Here is a 20,975-nt window from a genome sequence, read left to right as displayed (position 1 = left end):
TAAAAAGAGACCTGCAAGAAGCAGAAAATATTTAGAGAACATTTTAATATATATTTTCATATATATATTTAAAGTTAAGAAAAATAAAACTAATTCAAGCCATGCCCTGTGCAAAAAAAGAAAAAAAAAAAAAAGAAAAAAAAGACAAATTTAAAGTGAGACCTCTCTCTGCTGCTCTAGTCTCAACTTAAGTATCACAGTCAGCTTGTTACTTTTATTTTGGAAGAGAAGATGTAAAAGTTTCTTTCGATCACTCAGAAGGCAAGTGTAGCCACTTATAAAAACAGAATGGCAGGGACAGACTAGGAAAGTCAGAGGTGAAAGGGCAGAGCAGGAAAGGAATTTTCAAAAATAAAATTAACAAGGTGACTGTTCCAGAAGGGGGCTGTGAAAAGGACATGGTGGACCAAAGCCTGTTAGTCAAGTAATGATTCAACTTTTAAATTATTCTCTTGCTCTTTTTTGTTGGGTGTTTTGTTTGTTCAAGTCTAAGATTTGGAAATGCTGACCCTTTGTTAACAAGAGCCAACAGGAAATATAGGATCCCTTCCCTCCCCCGGCCTGCCTCCGCCGAAGCCACCACCATCGCCTCGTTGGCTGGATGCTGGAAGAGTCCTCCGTGTGTGTGGACTCAGGATGACAGGGCAGCCTCCTTCTGTGGTTGCTGGGCTTGTGAACGCTGCAGTATCTTTTGGCTTTCCACGTCTCTAAAATGTTTTTCAACCTGAAAGAGACCAGTTCAGCCTAGGTCAGAACAGGAGATGGGCACCAAGGCCTCCCAAACAGTTCACTCCAGGCCTCCACGGCCCATCCTGGCTGTGCAGCTCAGGGACTATTCAGGCACCTCCGCCCTCGCGATCTGCGGGCCTTCCTGGCCCAAGGTAGGCAGGGGCCTCTTGTTTGAACGCCCGTGCTGCAGCTTCAGCTAAGACTGTCTAACAGAAAGTGAACCGTTAAGCTAAAACACAGCATGAAAGGAGATTATTTTGACCCAAACTCCCTCTCCCCTCTTCACGAAAGTGCAGAATGAAAAGCTGATGGGGAATTAACAGTATTAGATTTTTTACATCCACAGTGTTGGTCTCTCAATGCTCAGAGTGTTTTTACAAATGCCTCAACTCAATCGAGACGGTCACATGACATACGCAGGGTCAGAGACGCCAATGGCGACTGATTTACACCAACCAGCCCCTCCTGAGAAGAACCCAGCCTGGGATGAGAGGAACTGTTCAGGCGCAGTAGCATGGGATGGTTTGGCTAATTCCAAAAAGCCACACTGCCAAGGACATGGGGCTGACCACCCACTTTACTGCACACTGCCCAGTGGGTTCCGTCCCCGCAGAAGTGGCCAAGCCACAGCTGCAGAGCACCGCAGCGCAGGGGGCGGGGGGCTAGGCAGGACTGCTCTCAGGCTGGCAGGTCGGAGCAGGCAGGGATTGCAGCAGCGCAAGGTCTGCCCTGAGGCTGGAGGGGTGAAGGCCAAGGAATCATCCTCTCTCTAAAGGTTCACGGCTCCTTTACTTACTATTTTGCGTACATGGCTCAGTGCACTCCCCTCTTTGCCTTTACAGTTTTCCACTTGATATGGGGGTGTAATAACAACTTCTTCCATGACTACGATGTTTTTTTCTTGCCATTTACAGTCTTTAATGCTGGAAGGAGAAGAGAGCAGGTGAAAGTTGCCTCTTGCAGGCATCCCACACCTCCTGTATGATGAATAAATAACTCCAGAAAACTGACCCCAACTTCTCAGCTCACAGCTCAGCCAATAACTAGATGCCAGCAGCCCATAGGGTGCAGTAGCCAAGAAACATTTCCTGGGCACCACTGGCTAGCAAAAGCAATGACACGATGCACATTCATTCTAAGGAGAGCCCAGAAGAGTTACTCGGCAGCATTAGGGGCCTGGAAAACCCTAGAAAACTTGGTGGCAGCCTCCGAACTTCAATCCAAATTGAATTGAAATAAACAGCTAGGCTCAGGCCACTAGATTCAACTTAAGTAACAGCCTAGGGCAGGGGTTGGCAAACTTTTTCTACAGAGTCAGACAGCAAGTATTTGAGGCTGTGAGGGCCACACAATTTCTGTCACAACTACTGAACTCTGCTGCTGTAACTACTACAGAAGCAGCCACAGAGGACACATAACAAATGAGCTGATCTGGCTGGAGGCTGCCAACCTCTGACCTAGGGGGAAACAGCACCTTTAGAAAGACAGGAAAAGAAACTCCCCATCTTACTGTGATCTGCACTCTGCCTCCCACCTCCCGAAATGGAAACTGCTCCTCACACTGGCCCCTCTCAATGATCAGACAGCTGGGCACTTGCCAGACTGGGAAAACCCATTCTAGCTCACACTTGGGGAAACGCAGGGCAGCTGATATTCCTCAGAGCTCCCCCACACACCTGTGAATGTTCAGATCCTCACACCGCGGCCTCAGACAGCTCTGATGCCAGCTGCCATCTGTGCGCCAGACCCAGGTGGTTAAATAGGGTAACAGCAGGGGGAGGGGCGGTGTCAAATGTGTCCGTTTTTCAGCAGCGAGGGAAGCTAGCGGAGAGTCAAATGACTTCTGCTGTGACAAAATGTCTTTTAGGAGGTGGTAATAAGGTGGCCTTCTGCTCTCCCTAACTCCCTATATACACCTCAGTGTACAATTAATTAGAAAGAGACAGAGACACACGTAACTTTCCCCTAATAAAACCGCATCAGCTTCTGGAGAAAGGTACAAGATCAAAATAATGAAAGAGAAAGAAACCACGAGCTCTAAATTATTGAACACGAGTTCCGAAAGGGATCTTTAGGATAATCTAATCGCAAACCAAGTTTTACACATGAAGAAACGGAAGGCCAGAGAAGACAACTTGTCCACGATTACACCATTCTCCTGTACGGGAAAGGCAACAGACACCCACATCCCTGGACACCGAGGTGCTGCCGACACACTAACCAGCAACTCTGCTGACTTTCAGGAACACAACTACCCGAAAGCTGGCGAAAACACAGCACAACCAGGCAGCATCGCCCCCGGGACAAGAGACCCCTATGCTCCCCCCGACTCACGTCTTGTGTATGGTCTGGAAGAGCTGCTGGCCCTCTAGGGAAACACCAGCGCTGATTGCATAGGCCTGGCTCAGCTTCTCCTCCTTCTCTGTCCGTGCTTTGCTGGCAAGCTAGGGTGGGGGAGAGGAAAGAGACTCAGAAAAGCATTCACCTTCATTCTTCCCAACAGTCAGGACCTGTTGAGGAAAGGAGGCTAGAAAAGACTGGTTTGGTAGATTCAGTTTTCTCAGAGTCCAAAAGTGAAACACACACACACCCGGGATGCCCGAGTAGTTACTGCTACGGTGGCAAACACTCCTTCCATCCAGTACTTACTGAGTGCCCACCAGGTACCACGCATGCACTGTGCTGAGCCAGAGATATGGCACTGCAGCAGGGACTGGACAGAGACGACAAACAAAAACATAAAATAACTTCAGACAGTGCTAAGGAGCTCGTTAGAAAATAAAGCAGGGCAAGGTTACACAGTAGGACTGGGAAGTGATGGTCAGAAAAAAAAGATAACGCACACATCTATGAAAGGAGAAAATTAAGAATTTTTATCAGTCACTGCTAGTCTCAGGTTTAGAAATTGTCTACGACACCCTCAGAGACCAGAACTTGAATTCCGAAGACTATCTTTCTGGTACCACTATCTGTGCTCACACGGGAAGCCAAAACTCAAGTAAACCCAACCCGTGGATAACGTCCACCTTCAACCTGAGCTACTGCGACCCTGCTCTTTAGAAATGCAATGGTCTGCATTCTACCCTACGTTTGTTCCTCACCTGCCTTCTAGCGGAACATTCGCGAACTGATCAAAAGAAATTTTAATAAAATATAGTACAGTAGTGCCCCCCCCCCCTTATCCAGAGTCAACCCTGGCCTGGAAACAGATGCTCCTCCCCCTGACAGATCATCAGGTCAGGTCCACGTAACCTAAGGCTACATCAGTGCCTGCATCGTTCACCTCATTTCATCTCCTCACGTAGGCATCGTATCACGTCACATCAGCACAGGAAGGGTGAGTGAGAACAATACAATGAGGTATTTTGAGAAAGAGAGAGAGAGATCATATTCACGTAACTGTTATTACAGCATATTGTTATAATTTTTCTGTTATTAATAGTTATTGCTGTTAATCTTTACTGTGAGTAATTACAAGTTAAAGTTTGTCATAGTTACGTATGCACAGGAAAAAAAAACTAGTATATATAGAGCTCAGTACTATTCATGGTTTCAGGCATCCTCCAGGGTCTTGGACCGCACGCCCTGCAAGTAAGGGGAGACTACTATAGTCTACTAAAACCTAGTAAATCCCCCCAACAGGGGTGGGTTGCCCTGTCAACCCCTACCGCCCCTCTAATACACTCTTAGTCCCCGCCCTACAGTACTGGCTGCTGGAGACTCCAGAAGTACAAATTTGTTTAAGTGTAAAGCAAAACAAATATGCTGGACAAGATGGTTAAAATGAAAGGCAGAAAACGCATCTGAAAACCAAACAAATGATTTGGAGACTTTTCAGGCCCACGACCACGAACAGCTTCGTATACTGATGCTGCAGCTGGTACACTGAACACATACGCACAGACACACACGAGAACGCATAATTTGTCCCCAAACACCAGCTCCTTAAAATCGGGAGATCATACCTCACACACATCCCCAAAGTACCTAGATATTGGGAATTCTTAAACATTTCTATTCCACTTTAACAGTGACCCTTCAAACCATAGACCAAATATAGTTTAGAGCAAAGCGTCTCTTAGCAAAATGAAGCACTTTATTAAGGTGTGGGTTTGACTATGAAGAAGAGAAAAGGAGACCTTCAGTTGGGTTATGGGGAGTTGTGCCTCTGAGTTTCAAAGATCATCTGAGGGGCGAGGGGTGTGAACACAGAAGAGAGAGGTCATGCACACTGTCCTTTCAGGGTCCCTAGGGCAAAGAGGAAAGAAAGGCCAGAACTTTGCAGTGATTTGAAGCCCTAGCTCCTTTTTCACATGGTCCCCAGTACATGGGGAAAGACAAATACAGCAGCACTAAATAAAAAAATCTTTCAAGCCTGGTCCTGCCATTCTGGCCCCACCAGGCTAGAACTCCACAGAGAAATAAACGCACAGGGCTGACAGTATTCCCCTGAGCCTCAGCAATCCCAACTGCAGCAAGAAAGCACTCAGTTTCTATGGAAAGAGAACCGCTGGTGGTGTATTTTAAGCAGCAAAAAGCAAAACTTAGTCACCGAGAAAACCCTGATAACAAGGAGTTTCCTTCAGTCTCACTTTCCAAACAACCCTATAGAAAATCTGAAGTCTCCGAGGAAAGGAGGAAAAACCAGGGGGCAACAGAGCTCCCCTGGATTAAGCACATTCTTGCAGGGCTCCTGCGGCACCCAAGTGACCAGGCAGATGTTTACCTTACTCCATGAACAGGCATGAGGGTCTCACTTGGAGGTCTTTTTAAAATTGTTTATCCCAGAGGGGCACCTGAGTGGCTCAGTCGGTTAAGAGGCTGCCTTCGGCTCAGGTCATGATTCCAGGGTCCTGGGATTGAGCCCCGTGTTGGGCTCTCTGCTCAGCGGGGAGCCTGCTTCTCCCTCTCCCTCTGCCCCTCCCCCCCATGTTCTCTATCGCTCGCTCTGTGTGTCTCTCTCAAAGAAAGAAAGAAAAATCTTTAAAAAAGTGTTTATTCCTGAAAACCAAAAACATCTCCCGGTGTTGGGTCAGACAAAGCTGAGTCTACAAAGCTTGTGTTGACTAGATAACATGGGATACCCACAGTAAAATATCGTCACCTAGATAGAAGATTAAAAATGTAGGGGCGCCTGGCTGGCACAGCGGTTAAGCGTCTGCCTTCGGCTCAGGGCGTGATCCCGGCGTTATGGGATCGAGCCCCACATCAGGCTCCTCCGCTATGAGCCTGCTTCTTCCTCTCCCACTCCCCCTGCTTGTGTTCCCTCTCTCGCTGGCTGTCTCTGTCAAATAAATAAATAAAATCTTTAAAAAAAAAAAAAAAAGATTAAAAATGTAAAATCACACAATAAGAGAGGAATTGGCTCAAGGAAACCAGGCACCTATGCAGAATGTTTAAGAACGGAACTGACCAATTTAAGCTGGAAGAAGAGGAAAAAAGGCTGGGAGAGGAGTCACTTTTCAGTATTTGCCAGAGGCAGAATAAAATGCATATAGATCTCAGCCAGAACTGATTCCTTTGGACAGCCTAAGTAACAGTAACACAACAGTTAGAGAACAAGGATTTCAAAATCCACTTCTAGCCCCCCCAAAATATCAGTTGTACAATCTCCTCTAAAGGCTCTGAAAGCAAAGAATAGACTAGATGATTCTCCATTTCAACTCATAGTGCAAACAGGTCCCAAATGCTAAATGATAAAGTGCCTTAAAGGGGCACCTGGGTGGCTCAGTTGGTTAAGCTTCTGACTCTTGGTTTCAATTCTTGGTTTTGGCTCAGGTTGTGATCTCAGGGTCATGAGATCGAGCCCTGTGCCAGGCTCCGCGCTCAGTGCGAAGTCTGCTTGTCCCCCTCCCTGCCCTTCACTGCCCTCTCTCTCTCTCTCAAATACATATATAAATAAAATCTTTACCAAAAAACCAAACAAACAAAAGGGCCTTAGAAAAGTCAACAGAAATCAGACAGAGTAAACTGATTGTATTTCAATTTGCGCCGATATCCTCAATTACTCTACCTGTACCTGCAATTGTGCTTTCGGGGATCTGGACGCAGTGCAAACCTTGAAACCTCCAGCTCTCAGTTTATGAGTTGTATTTTCATGGCAATCTGAAAAATGTTTAAATCTGATATTCAGCTACACAGATCTGCTTTCACCAGGAACTTGTACAAAAGGGTAAATTTCTCCCACAGAGGAGCCTATCAGAAAGGCACAAGGAAGGTTACTCTCACAAAAGGAATCTAGAAGTCTTCTCTCAAAATTAGGGGAAAGATTACCTTCTCTTTTGGGGCATGTTCCTGAAAACTCATGAAAAATGTAGATAAGCCTCCTTTTGTAAAGCAAATGACTATCACTCTACCCTCAAGTTAGCAGTTACACAGATTAAAATTCCCCCACATCACGCTTTTGTAAACTCATGCATATATATAAATGGTCCAGTTATTCCAAGATAATAAGTTTACAGTTATTGTCAAACCACTACAGGGAACCAATAAAAGCTGCCCTCAGCAGAAGTGTAGGGTGTGCCTTTTAAGCTTGGGAGGACTACCAGGACTGCAATGTTTTAAATTCAATGACTACCACCATACTGCATCTATTTTCAATGCAAACATGCTAGCTGCTGGCCTGTCTTCCCATCAAAACTGAAGCACTAACTGGTTAGAATCTCAAAGAATAGTAAAGGCAGCATTTTACAAGCACACTGAGTTCAGGCAAACTGAGAAGCACAAACCTACAAATATTTGTTACTAATGTGCACGTGGCTTAACTGAAATGACTGCACGAGACAACCTGTGGTTTACCTGCCTCTCCTTTTATTTTGTATAAAACCCAGTGAAAACAGCTATTACCTGTCTACTAACCAATGCTTCCTCCCGTGGCCATTTTATATATAGCAACTTGATGTGGGCAACGGAGAAGGGTACAGAACTTGATACCAAAGCACATCAATATTAAAAGGCATCTAGTCATGGCTGCTGTGGGGTCACCCTTGAGTGAGTGAATTAATGCACACACCGTTCCTCCTACACTCAGCGGCATGGAGAACAGGAAGGAGCCACGACGACAAAATCCAAGCAGTATGCACTTCATCTTGTTACTGAGTCACCAGCTGGGCCATCTCAGTCCCACACACCCAGACCAGGGAGGCACAGGTGCTGTGGGGAATCCAGAGGGATTCCTACCACAAGTATTTAACAGGCTGTGACAGCTGAGACAACAAGGGAAGCAGAGTCCAAAGAGGAACACACTGGATGTGACCTACTGACTCCAGCGAGCCGCTCTGAGTCTGTCTTCGGTGTGCACGCGGGCTGTCCAACCAGCTGCCCCCACAGAGAGCTGAGGAAGCACCGCAGCTGCCGCCCAGGACGTGCTGGCACTGTCTGCGAGGCCTGCTGGAGGCCGAGGGATGACGGACCCAGCGCCCAAGAACCACCGGCATCCCGAGGGCCCGCGCTTGTTTCTGCTGTTTCCATCCCGGGGTGCGCTCTCGGAAGGCTCTCCTTCCTAGCTTGCCACAAGCGGGCTCTCAGAAATATTTCTTCCAGCTATCAAATCAGTATCCCCAAGTCTCCCTGTTCCGCAGCTGAAAGCTCCTGTCTGACAGTTCCAATAAAATAGTGCTCTTTACAACTCTGGATAGTTGGGAACTCCAAAAATAGAGTACCCCACTTGTTGTGTCTTAGAATACATAATAATGAATCAAAACATTGAATCAAACAGGAACCGTAGAGCCTAAGAGGCCTGGTAGTGAATACTAAAATTCTAAGAGCCAACGTGTTGAGTGAGAGCCTACTCCATCCTAGGCACCAAGCTACACACTTTACATGTATTAAAGCGTTCAATCTGTGCAACAGGGGCACCTGGGTGGCTCAGTTGGTTAAGCGTCTGCCTTCGGCTCAGGTCATGATCTCAGGGTCCTGGGGTTGAGCTCCATGTCGGGCTCCCAATGGGGAGTCTGCTGCTCCCTCTCCCTCTGCCCTTCCCTCTGCCCCACTTGTGCTCACTCTCTCTCTCTCTCTCAAATAAATAAAATCTTTAAAAAAAAAAAAAATCCATACAAGCCTGTGGAATAGGGACTAAAATTCCTCCTACTTCATAGATGGAGAAACTAAGTCATAGCTGTTAAGAACTTGCCCAAGTTTACCAAGCCACAAGTGGAAGTCTGGGTTTGAAGCTAGTCTGACTCCAGAACTTACATTCTTAACCCTGTACTACAAATAGCTCCACCTAAGAGAAGTCTAAATTATTGTTGAAAATATAAATCTGAATGCAAAGCAAAAGAAAATATTTTCAGAAAGGAAAAGAAATTTTTTTTCCAGAAAGGAAAAATATTTTAAAACTCAGCTGCCATCTTCTCTTTTTGTCAGTGCATTCTGGCATTTCCACCAATGCCCCCAGTGCAGAACACAGCTGTCTGCCTTCTAGTGAAGAACCTCTCTTCTCTGAAAAGGGCCCCAGTCTCACCCTGAACCTCAAGGACATCCTTTATTTCTTTTGTTAAAGGTAAATCACAGGAATGCTTTTCAGAAAACAAATCTTGTGTTAGAAAGCATTCCAGGCCAATAATGGTAAGTATTCCCTGGACCCATCATTTTCTTCCTATTTTTTAAAAAATACTTATCTATTTAAGTAATCTCTATACCCAATGTGGGGCTCAAGCTCACAACCCCGAAATCAAGAGTCCCATGCTCTATTGACTGAGCCAGCCAGGAGCCCCGCGGATCCATCATTTTCTGACTGGGCCAAGACTAGGGAAACTAAGTCAAGCAAGTCCCCTGCACTTGAATGTTAAGATATGTTGAGTGCTGGGGAGCCTGGGTGGCTCAGTCATTTGAACCTCCAACTCTTGGTTTGGTCTCAGGTTGTGATCTCATGAGTTGTAGGATAGAGCTCTGCACTCAGCGAGGAATGGACTTGAGGATTCTCTCTCTGCCCCTCCCCCGGCTTGTGCTCCCTCTCTAAAATAAATCAATCCTAAAAAAAGAAAAAAGATATACTGAGTGCTTTGAGCTAAGATGAAAAACACCCTGCAAATCCAGGGGGCCATAGCAACACAATACTTGTTAATACAACATATTGCTACTGTACAATACAGACCAGCCTCAAGTCATAGCCAGTCCACAAAAGCAAAGGTTTTTCTCTCACCTGATTTGAAACAAAAGCTAGCTTTAAGTCAGTGGTGTGTTAGCTATTTGTAATTATGTCACCAAACACAATTCATAAGGACAAGAGAAAACTAAACTTCCAGGACACTAAATGAGTAATTTCCTACTCCACAGACCCTGAAACCAGTACTGCTGCGGAACCTCCACATGGCCCTTCCAGAGAGAAAACTGGCTGAGACAGAGCTGCACTCGGACCTCAACTAACTGAGCATGTCCGCTCAAATGAGCCAGCTCACACACGGCCATGAGGATTAAGGGAGATAACCCAGGTGAAAACACTAGGCGGGCTGTAAAGCACTGTACAAATAATAGTTGTTAACATTATTACATCATTATTGTTAGCACAGAAGTGGCTTGGGGGTCATTTCAGAAAAATTCATACAATCCAACCTTCCTTTAGCCAATGAGCTCAGTGCTCTCTCCTTTCTGGTTTCTATAAGAGCTGCTAGAGAAGTTACAAGCCCTAAACAGAACATCTTCCAAAATAGAACTAAAATAGTAAGTTGGAAATGTCTAACTTTATGTGCCCAAACGGGGGCACTACCTACGGAACATAAAGAGTTGATTTGGGGGCGCCTCAGTGGCTCAGTTGAGTAAGCATCCCACTCTTGATTTTGGCTCAGGTCAGGATTTCAGGGCGGAGAGACTGGGCCTGCTTCAGGCTCTGCGATGGGCATGGAGCCTGCTTGAGATTCTCTCTCCCTCCTTCTGCCCCTCCCACCCTCATCCCCCCTTCCTCCCACCCCACCCTCCCACCCTCCCTCCCCTGCTAAGCAGCCTGTGCACTGTTCTCTCTCTTAAAAAAAAAAAATTAATTTTATTCAGTGATAGTGAACGAGCCATGCCCTGTTGTTTCCTGGGCTCTGAAAAGAGAGAAAACAAAGTAAAATAGAAGAGCCACACATCGCCTTACTGCCTCAAAGAGACATTCTGGCTCAAACTCTTGCCTACCACACACTAGCAGTATGAATCCAAGCATGACGCACAACCTCTCCAGAGCCTCAGTTCATTCGTCTGGGGCCCATCCTGAAGGGTTACTGTTGGGATTCAGTAAGCATGTACAGCACCTAACACCAATATCGGCACGTAACTAGTCCATTCCCTCCCTCCGAGAACTAATAACCTCCAGGTTAGCTTACTGACAAAAGAGCAAAAGCTTCTGAATTGCAGATGGATAAATTGAGCACCTTCCAAATTAGCTTGATTCCATTTAACTTCCTTCCTTTTATCTAATTACTTATTCTTCAAGACCCTACTCCACTATCACAACAGAGAAGCCTTCCTTAAAATGTCTACTACTGCATGCCAAGGGTTGGTAAACGACAGCCTGTGGGCCAAATTCAGCCAAGCACCTGTTTTAGTTAGGCTATACTGGAAAGACCACACCCATTTGTTTATATATCATCTACGGCTGCTTTTGCTACAAAGGCAAAGTTGAACAGTTGTGACAGAGAATGGATATCCTACAAACCTAAAATATTTACTATCTGGTCCTTCACAGAGAAAGTTTGCTGGCCCCTGGTCTATGCTCCCATAGCACCTTGCTCACACCTCCATTCACACTGATGCCACCATGCTGTCAGCACTAGTTAGACGCCGCTCTCCCTCACCACCGCCAACGAACATGAGATTCTTGAGGGCAAAGGCAGTCTTAATCATCTTAACATTCCCAGCACCTGGAAGGGAGGGGGAGTGAGAGGAAAGGAGGATAAGACGAAAAAGAAACCTCGACTATTAGAATTTCACAGGACAGTCCCCAGCTCCAGTAAGTGACTAACACACGGTCACACAATTGACAGCCCAGCTATTAAAAGAACCCAGTTCTTCAAACTCCCCACATTCTACCACACACACTGTTAGCTTTTGACATAGTGTGTAGACCCTTTCATTTTCTACTTCAGGTACAATTTGCTGGACTCTCCGGGGTAGTTTCTGGTATTTACGTAAGCTAGTCTCAAAATTCCAATGCTAGAACTTGACTGCATCACCCTTTTCCCCGTAAGCCTGTTCTGTAGCAGGAAGACTAAACAGTTAGAATGCCCTTTAACAGCGGAAGCAATACCACCACTGACCCACCAGTAAAGTCCTCACTTTAAGTCATCACCACGTCAGAGTACAGACGTGGCTTCAGTAATACACAGACGGCGCACCTCCACCAGCAACTCGGGCACAGCAATGTCTTTTCAGGTGGACAGCAACTGTCTCCACACCCCGTGATGTCAAGAAAGCCCCCTTCGGAACCAAACCCTTAACCTAATGAAGTTGTCACAGGATCAGCGGGCTGCCAGGCACTCACTATAGCCTGAACTGCGTCATGAGCCCTAGCCGGGAGCACTGCATCCCCCACTATGGCTCTGTCAGTTTGACCCTAAAGTCTGAATGCTACTGAACGCGACATCCTTCAAAAGCCTAGTGATTTTTTAAGTACGCTCTCCACTGAGTGTGGAGCCCAATGCGGGGTTTGAACTCACAACACTGAGATCAAGACCTAAGCCAACGGGCGCTTGGGTGGCTCAGTCAGTTAAGCGTCTGCTTTCGGCTTGGGTCATGATCCCAGAGTCCTGGGATCGGGCCCCACATCAGACTCCTCTGCGGGGAGTCCGCTTCTCCCTCTCCCACTCCCCCTGCTTGTGCTCTCTCTCACACTCTCTCCATCTAATAAATAAAAAAAAAATCTTAGAAAAAAAAAAAAAAAGACCTAAGCCGAGATCAAGAGTGAGATACTTAACCAACTGAGCCACCCAGGCACCCCCAAAAGGCTAGTGATTTTTAAAATGGTAGTCAACCGGGGCACCTGAATGGCTCAGTCGGTTAAGTGACCGACTCTTGATTTCGGCTCCAGTCATGATCTCAGGGTCCTGGGATTGAGCCTTCTGTCAGGTTCCCCACTCAGCGGGAATCTGCTTGAGATTCTCTCTCCCTCTTCTTCTGCTCCCCCCTCAATGTGTTCTCCCTCTAAAATAAATAAATCTTTTTTAAAAAAATAAATAAAATGGCAATCATTCGACCTTGCTAACTTCATCTGATACCACACGCTACGTAACATGTCCCGTCACACGGCAGTAATGGGCTCTTCCTTTTCACCCCCAACCTATACCTTCATGACACTTTAGTAAGCAAACAGCTGTGTCTGCTCACAGCCAGGTGCAAAACACTGGTGGACTCTAACCTGGTACTGGAGCCTTGACAGTATAATCAAGTGAGCCAATAGGTTATATACAGCTTCTAGAAGCTAGAAAAATTTTATCTGACAAAAACGTCTTGCTTTCTCTAGAAAAGTAGTTGCTTCCCTTCTCATATTTACACATAATATGAACTCCTACCAATATACACATAACCTAAACATAGTGTGGCCAGGCCATCTGATTCTACTTGGTGATAACTCCATACCTCAACACATTAGGGGCACGATATGGTCAATGGCCCACCTAACAAGACAGATCCATGAACAAATGCCACGATGCAGCAGCTATTAACCGCTGCAGGAGTTTACTCGTACTTGAGAATTAACCCTCAAATCACTGGAAAGTCTATGGTTATGCTAAACGTTAGCTTTGAAATTGGGAGAACTCAAAACAAAAAGTCAGCTCTTCCCTCAATGTGACATCATACCTAAATGTGAACACTTTTTTTAAAGTGAACCCTGTGACTCTTCTGTTTTCTCAGCCTTACCAGAACCGCCCCCCCCCACTCCACCCCATCTCCAAATACCCTTTTTACCCAAAGGCAGCCAACTCCTTCTTCATTACCAGCGGCTAATGATAAGCCTTTTGAATCTCTTCTTCCTGGTTGCATTTGATAACTCACTGCTTGTTAGTAAGATCTAAATGGGTAAACACAGGCCGACAAATTAGTCAGTGGTTTGGTAAGGGAGGTGGATGCCTTATCTGTGGATTTCAATTTTCTGTGCTTTGTCACTTTTCCTGCCTCCCCCCACCCAACACACAAATACCTTCTTGAGAAAGTCTTCTCCGACTCAGCCAAGTGAGAAAACGACTTACATCTCATTCACTGCACTGATGCATTTATCTAAACAAATACATACACTTGCCTTGGCTGTGTCCATGAGTTCTTCCCTAAGGGTCTCAGAGGTTGAAAGCAGAGCCTCTTAGGTTCTGTGACTGCTCACTCTAAACTCCAGTACTCAGCCAAGTGTTCACTTAACTACACCACCTGATAACACTGCTCTCGAAGTTCAAGTGAATTGTGGTCAGCAAGAAGAGATCTCTTTAAAACATTTAACTCTATTACATATCAATGATATTCAATACAATTCTGATCTTCCCCGATCTTGGGTTGGCAAGTATGGATAACTGAACGAATGTCAATCCAAAGCCAGGAGAGACTGACATAGTAATAGCATTCATGTTCTTGGCTGCCTTCCCTCAGTCATAATGTCCCCTTCCCCCCGTCTTGTCCCTATGCCTATTCAAGGAACATCAGTTGGCTACACATAGCTAATACAGAAGAACAGAACTAACATCTGCCAATTCTACTCAACTGACCTAATCCCCATAGCAACTCTATGAGATAGGTACTAACATTATCCCGTTTTTACAGTGAGGAAACTGATGCTTAGTAAGTTTAAGAGGCAAACAAGTGACTTTAAAGACTTACCCACTTGGTTCCTGCTTTTTCTACCAGACCACAATGCTCCTGACCACACAATACAGAGATTTCTCTATGTAGAAACATTATTAACATGAGACTTTGCAGTCAAAATATCAGACCTGAGTTCAAATCCCAGCTCTAATTACTTAGTAGTTGCACGATCTTGAGCTAGTGACTCATTCTCTCTGAGCCTCAGTTTACTCTCCTATGAGATACTGATGGTAGCCACACCGTAAGAACTGTGGTTAGAATTAAATGAGATGTCTACCAATTGTTAGTTCAGAGTGGCACATAAAAACATTAGTTCCCACACTACCAGCCATATAACCTAGAACAAGTCACTTAAACTAATAAGACTGTCTTCTCATCTGTTAAATAAAAAGGAAAAGAATACACTCTAAAGATCACCTGGTGCGATTTCGAGAATGGAATGAGAGGTGTCAAAGCTCTTTGTAAACTGTAAAGCACAAGACAAATGCAAAACGTGGTCCCCAGCAGAGCTTACCACAACACCTTGCACAAAACAGAATTCAGGAAATGTTTTATAATGCTACACAAGAGAAAACCTTGTTAATGTTGACATGTCCCAAATCATCTCCTGAGAACACTACTAACCCACAGGTAATCCCTATCCCCAGAGAACCAGATGCAGAGTCAGTTCAAAGGAACTTGTTAAGAAACACCATACTTCATTCTGCCACGTGGACCCTAGGGTTCTTCTCGTCCTAAAGCAATATTTAAACCCTCCTCATGACAGAATAAACTAATAAGCCACAGGGTGAGTAACCTGAACCTCACTTATGACTGGTTTTGATGTGCTTTTGTACTTTTATTGAAATGCTTCTGTCTTAGAGTCAGGAAATTCAGAACACTTAAACAGGATACAATGGTACTGTGGAGACAACCACATGATACTCATAACTTCCACCTTCACCAACCCCACTGTCCTCTTCCAAGCTGCCTCTCACATCCCATAGCTGTGGACAGACACAGGACTTCTTAGCCTGCAGGGAACTGTCAACGGAAAGCAAAAGAGGCTCATCTCTAAGAACTGCTAGTTCGTACCTTCTCTAGTTGGGCTGGAATTAAGTAAGTCCTTCTCTTCCATTTCCTGCTGGGTCAGAGTAAACAAATATCCAATTTATATCAACAGGATGAATTAAACAAAGCACTTACTATATCAGCAACATGAGCCAACACGTGATGGTATCTTCCTACTGGAAGTGGAGCACACAGGTGATGCCCCCCAAAACTGTGAGCAGCAGCAGTTTTCTTCCAGGGACCTCCGAGCATTTTCGTTCCCCTCTAACATGCTGAAATAATCCTCCATCTTAAAACAGACCCCAAGTTCATGCTCTTCAATGGCGTGAACTTTCCCGCTCATTCAAGCAATATGTGAACAGCCGCCCAGATTTAAGTTTTCAGTAACAGTCAGCAGGCTCTTCTAAGTCTAACCGAATCCAGGGAGGACTCACAAAGCATCCTCAAACAATGGGAAAGCCAATACAGCTTACTCCTAAACACACCTACAAATGAAAGAGTGAATAAATGAAGTCCAAAGATAGCCCTCCAACCTAATTTTAGTTTTGAGTTTCTGACTCCTCTTCCCAGCAAACCTTTTTCAAGACTTGGCAAGCAGGCCACAAAATAAGAAAAGTAAAAATTTCCGGTCTTCCCTAACGTATTGATTTCTGCTACTTTCTTGAAAGAATAAACAACTAGTTTACAACAATACTAATAAACTAAAGCTGACCAGCTAAACCCTAAAGACAAAGGTAAGCTGCAAACTCAATAACCAAGAACTATTTCTATTTGAGGTCAAACACAGGAAAATTACCTGTTAACAGCTCCCACTTAACAATCCCACCCGTAATACTCCAAGCCTTCTCAGCTAAATGATGGCACATATTGGTCCCAAGAACAGAAACTTAGTCCTTCACATGTGAGAAAAATCACCCTCTTTCAGATAATCTTTCCTCTACTACTCACTAAAGATCCAGTTATTTAGTAACAAACTTCTCATACCCTATAAACACTAAAAGTAACTATTTTCTCTTCAACAGGAATAAACTATTTCACTTGAATCTTTAAAAATCTCTTCAGCCAAAAAAAAAAAAAAAAGACAACTACTCAAAGATCTCCTGCATTCTAGTAGGAGGTACCTAAGCCCAGGTTTGAAAAGTCTACAGATTTCTAAGAATGGGACATTCTATACGCAACAGCCTTTAATATGAAACCCAAGACCCCTCCGAATCGGTCTTCAGCCATCACTAAAAAACAAGTGACATTTCCCTGCTATCTGGAAAGAAGGGAGCTCCAGATCGGAGGCAACTATATTCTGCCAGCCTCAGCTCCCCTCTATTGTTTCAGCTGTCTGAGTGTTTCCCTGCTTTGCTGAATTGTAGCCAACATACCACATTCGCAAGAGAGGTAAGAGAATATACGTTATTACGAGACTCCTCCAGAGGGAAAAACTTCCACCACACTAATTCAAGAGACTTAATCAAAGGTCTATTATTCATTCAAAAAATATGAAGCACTTATTCTGTGCAAGGCTCTGTATACTCAGCCATGAACAAAACAGGTATGGTTCCCATACTCACAGAACAAACTCTGGTGAGATAGAAAAGTAAATAAAGGATACACAATTATACTTATAAAAAGGCTACGAATAGGGGCGTCTGGGTGGCACAGCGGTTGAGCGTCTGCCTTCGGCTCAGGGCGTGATCCCGGCGTGATGGGATCGAGCCCCACATCGGGCTCTTCTGCTGTGAGCCTGCTTCTTCCTCTCCCACTCCCCCTGCTTGTGTTCCCTCTCTCGCTGGCTGTCTCTATCTCTCTGTCGAATAAATAAATAAAATCTTTAAAAAAAAAAAAAAAAGCTACGAATAGGGTAACCTTAAGTTCCAATTTGCCCAGGCCACACTGCTCTATACTTGTCCCAGTGTAAAACAAAAGCACTCTGCTTTACTCTCAAAAATGTCCCAAGTCGGACTATAAATGCTATGTCACCTTAACTCTAAAGGATAAGGTATTGTAAGAGAGAATAATGGGGACAAATTACTTTAGCCTGGGTGATCAGAGAAGACTTCTTGGAAGACTTGCCATTAACTAAGTCCTGAAGGATGCAGCTCCAGACATCTGGAAGAAAGAGTGTTCCAAGTACAGGACAGCAAAGACTACAGGGCACGGGGTGGTATTATTAATATTATTATTATACATGAACTTTCACTGATAGAACTAAAGTGTCAAAGTGATTTGGGGGTTCCGAGATTATCAACATGTACATCCAAGATTAAAATATCCTAAACCTCTAATTCTGTCAGACCTCAAAATGCAAACATAAAGAAAAAATGAAGCTCTAAGGCAGTAGTTTTCAAATTTTTGTAGGTCATGAATCAGAGATCTGCAAAATACTCCATATGTTCACCAAAACCACATATATTCATGTGTGCGCACACACACACACAATTTCAAGAGGTTCACAGGCAACACCCCGACCCAACCCCACCAATACCAGAAATTCATGCACGGACTACAGGTTTAAAAAAAAAAAAAAAAAAAGCCCTCTTTCACAAAGGACAAAAGCAAGCTCACAACTTTATTTCCCTATTTGGGCATTAAAAGGTTTCTTAAGTCTTCTGAAGATATTCAGGAATAAAGAGAAAACCTAAACTGACAGGTTTTTCAAAAAGGTATCAGAACAAACAATTGTTAAGTCAATGAAAAAATGAAAAACAATGGACAATGTATGTATCACCAAGAGTCAATGAGTCTCAATTTTCCCCACCATTTTGTAGAGCCAGAAGTGCCCTCAAGTCCTTACCTTACTAACATTGAGTGAAGCTAGGGGAGGAGGGGTTTCTGTTCGGTCATTAATTATTTCCACTTCTGAAACATACTGTAAGTTTATGAGCAAGATGTCTGCATGGTTGGGCTTTCCACTGGAAGAGGGACATTCTGGTGAGAAAATAAAGTTAAGGAAAATAGGGGCAAACAGAGCACTGACACATCCCAAAAGGGGCATGGAAAACACAATTCACACAAGGCTGGTGTAACAGGTGTGCCACAAGCAAGACGGGGGAGCCTCACAAGAATCACATCTCTCCTCAGGAACTCTCTGCCTGTCACCTTCCTCCCGCTCAAAACCCCAGAACCAAAAGACCTGAAGCTTTTCAAAGCCAAATACCATCCAAAATTGGAAGCCTCAGAAAAGGTTTCTGTCACCTCTCTACTGGCTATACAGAGGCATAATGCATGTTAACACTGTATATATAGTCTGTCTTGGACCTAAGGAACCACACAGGAGAAGCAGTACTTTCTGTTCTTGGTATAATACTCCTTTCATCTATATACTGCTCTTTTCACTTTTTTAGATTTCAGATTTCCCATTCTGCAGAGCAGAAAACTACAGCACTGGAAAGGAGGCTCACTCAAGGTGAACCCAGCTAGATAATCCATTTATTTATATATTCATTCATTCATTCACTCACCCGTCCTCCAACTATTTATCAAAACCATATTATATGCCAATTAAAAGTAAAGTAATTCCTCATGCCAAAACCCCTCCAACTAAACCACTAATGTAAAAGGTCTATTTGGTCCAGATCTGAGTTTTTATATTTTACCAAAAAAAGGCAACGGTTCTTGCTGTAGTTTCAGAGGACATCTCCCTAAGCTAGAAATCTACAACTAGTGGTTAAATAAATTAAAATACTTGCCACTCAAATGCAGCAGCACTCAGGAGGAAACTTCCTTTTAAAGATGCCATAAAGGATTACTCCTCCAAAAAAAAAAAAAAATCCAAATAAACCCACCTGTGGCTCAGAAAAGGGAAGGGGTGGCATATTTATTACAATCAGAAGTATTTTGTTTCCAAGATTGAGTTTCCTGGAGTAATTCAGAAATCACTTCCACCCTAAAGAAGCAGGCCTTCTTTTCCATTCTGTCTAACACCGCCACTTCCAAAAGGGGAGGCAACTACTATGGAAAAGTCAGGACTCCATGTGCTGGGCTGAGCAGAAGATAACTTACTCTCTCACCTGTAACCCACACAACCCTACACGAGCCCCTAAAAAACGTGGTCTTCTGTCTGGACCAAGTTTCCAAAACAAACATTCTCAAAACAGCAATTTTCAAATGACTGAGAAAGCTAATTCAGTACTCCCCGCCCCAATAGCACCAGGCAAACACACTCACCAGCAAAACAAGCCCCTATCCCAATTTCAGATACAAACTCTGTCCTGCAGTTACACTACCCCAAAGCAAGCAAGGCCCATTTGGTCACCACCCCACCGCCCTTCCTTGGACCGAATCCCACCAGAAGACACCCCCTCTTAAACTCCAAACCCCTGCGCTACTAGCAGTTCCTTACTCTGCACACCCCCTCCCCACATGATTCTACCCGCCCCCCTTCCATCCGGGCTCCAATCCACCAGCCCCCTCCCACGACCACCCTCTCTCCAGATCACTGTGTCCCCTCTCCTAGCGTTTCCCCGAAAAGGCATCCGCGTGTCAAGCCCCCCTCCACCCACTGACCCTCGCTCGGGGCCCAGCTCCCACAGGGGTGGGAGACAGGGTCCCCAAAGCGGACCGAGGGACACGCGAAGAGGGGGAGGGGAGCTCAGGCCCGTGCGCATGCGCTCCAGGCGCCGCGGTAGCCGGTCGCCCCTAGGCCCGGAGAGGGCCCCAGCCGCCGCCGTCGTCCCCCACCCCCCCACCACCGCACATACACGCCGGCCCGGCCTCGGGCTCCGCGCAGCGAAGGATACTTAAAGCCAGCATTTTGGATTGGTAGTCGAAGGCTACCACCTCGCCCTGCAGCCGCTGCTCCTGGCACGTCCGGCACGACACCTGGCTCCCAACGCTGAAGTACTCGCCCGGAGGAGCCGCCATCTTGGGAGAGCAGCCGCGGCCGGCGGCGGCGGCGGCAGCAGCGGGCGAAAGCCGGGCCCCCAGTGAGCGCCGCGACGCGACGCACGAGGCGTGCTGACGTCACACGCCAGGGCGTGGCCTGGCGCTGGGTGGGGCGGGAGCCTAGGTGGAAAAGGAAAGAAGAGGAAATAAAAGGGGAATCTGAGTAAGTATGTTAGTGCAACTGCACCCGCTTGGTAAAGTGCTTGCAGAGCCCATTTCAGAAGTTAAAGATAAATGACCTACGTGGAATGAAAAGGGGAAGGAGGAGGGAACTGCAGTCTCCATTATGTGCACACCTTGACACAAGAGTTTAATGAATGAAATCTGTATTTTACATATGAGGAATCTGAGGCCCAGAGGACTTAAGGTAACTTGCTCAAAATGATTATACCCAGTTACAAAGTGGTAGTGGAAAGAACATTGCCCATAGGGTTAGCTAAACTGGGATCAGAATCCCAGGTCTGCCACTTACCAAGTTCTATGACCTTGAGCAAATTACTAAACCTGATTCTGCATGTTTATTTCTTCTGTATTTTTACTTACTGAACACCCAACAA

The 20,975-nt window shown here is 45.3% G+C and overlaps 1 protein-coding gene across 1 annotated transcript; it reads right to left on the bottom strand.

Moving 5' to 3' along the window:
* Positions 1 to 199: 199 nt before the first annotated feature.
* On the bottom strand, positions 200 to 20,488 carry LSM12 (LSM12 homolog). The gene is made up of 5 exons (XM_040640546.1): positions 20,274 to 20,488; positions 18,329 to 18,462; positions 3,064 to 3,173; positions 1,526 to 1,652; positions 200 to 724 (listed from the first exon to the last, which is right to left on the bottom strand). The coding sequence occupies exons 1-5, from the start codon at positions 20,395 to 20,397 to the stop codon at positions 632 to 634; spliced, it is 588 nt and encodes a 195-aa protein (XP_040496480.1). The 5' UTR covers positions 20,398 to 20,488; the 3' UTR covers positions 200 to 631.
* Positions 20,489 to 20,975: the final 487 nt, after the last annotated feature.

The sequence above is a fragment of the Ursus maritimus genome, unplaced genomic scaffold (genome assembly GCF_017311325.1).
Source record: "Ursus maritimus isolate PB19 unplaced genomic scaffold, ASM1731132v1 scaffold_24, whole genome shotgun sequence".
NCBI classification, from domain to species: domain Eukaryota; kingdom Metazoa; phylum Chordata; class Mammalia; order Carnivora; family Ursidae; genus Ursus; species Ursus maritimus.
This window is presented reverse-complemented; position numbering and strand designations above follow the sequence as displayed.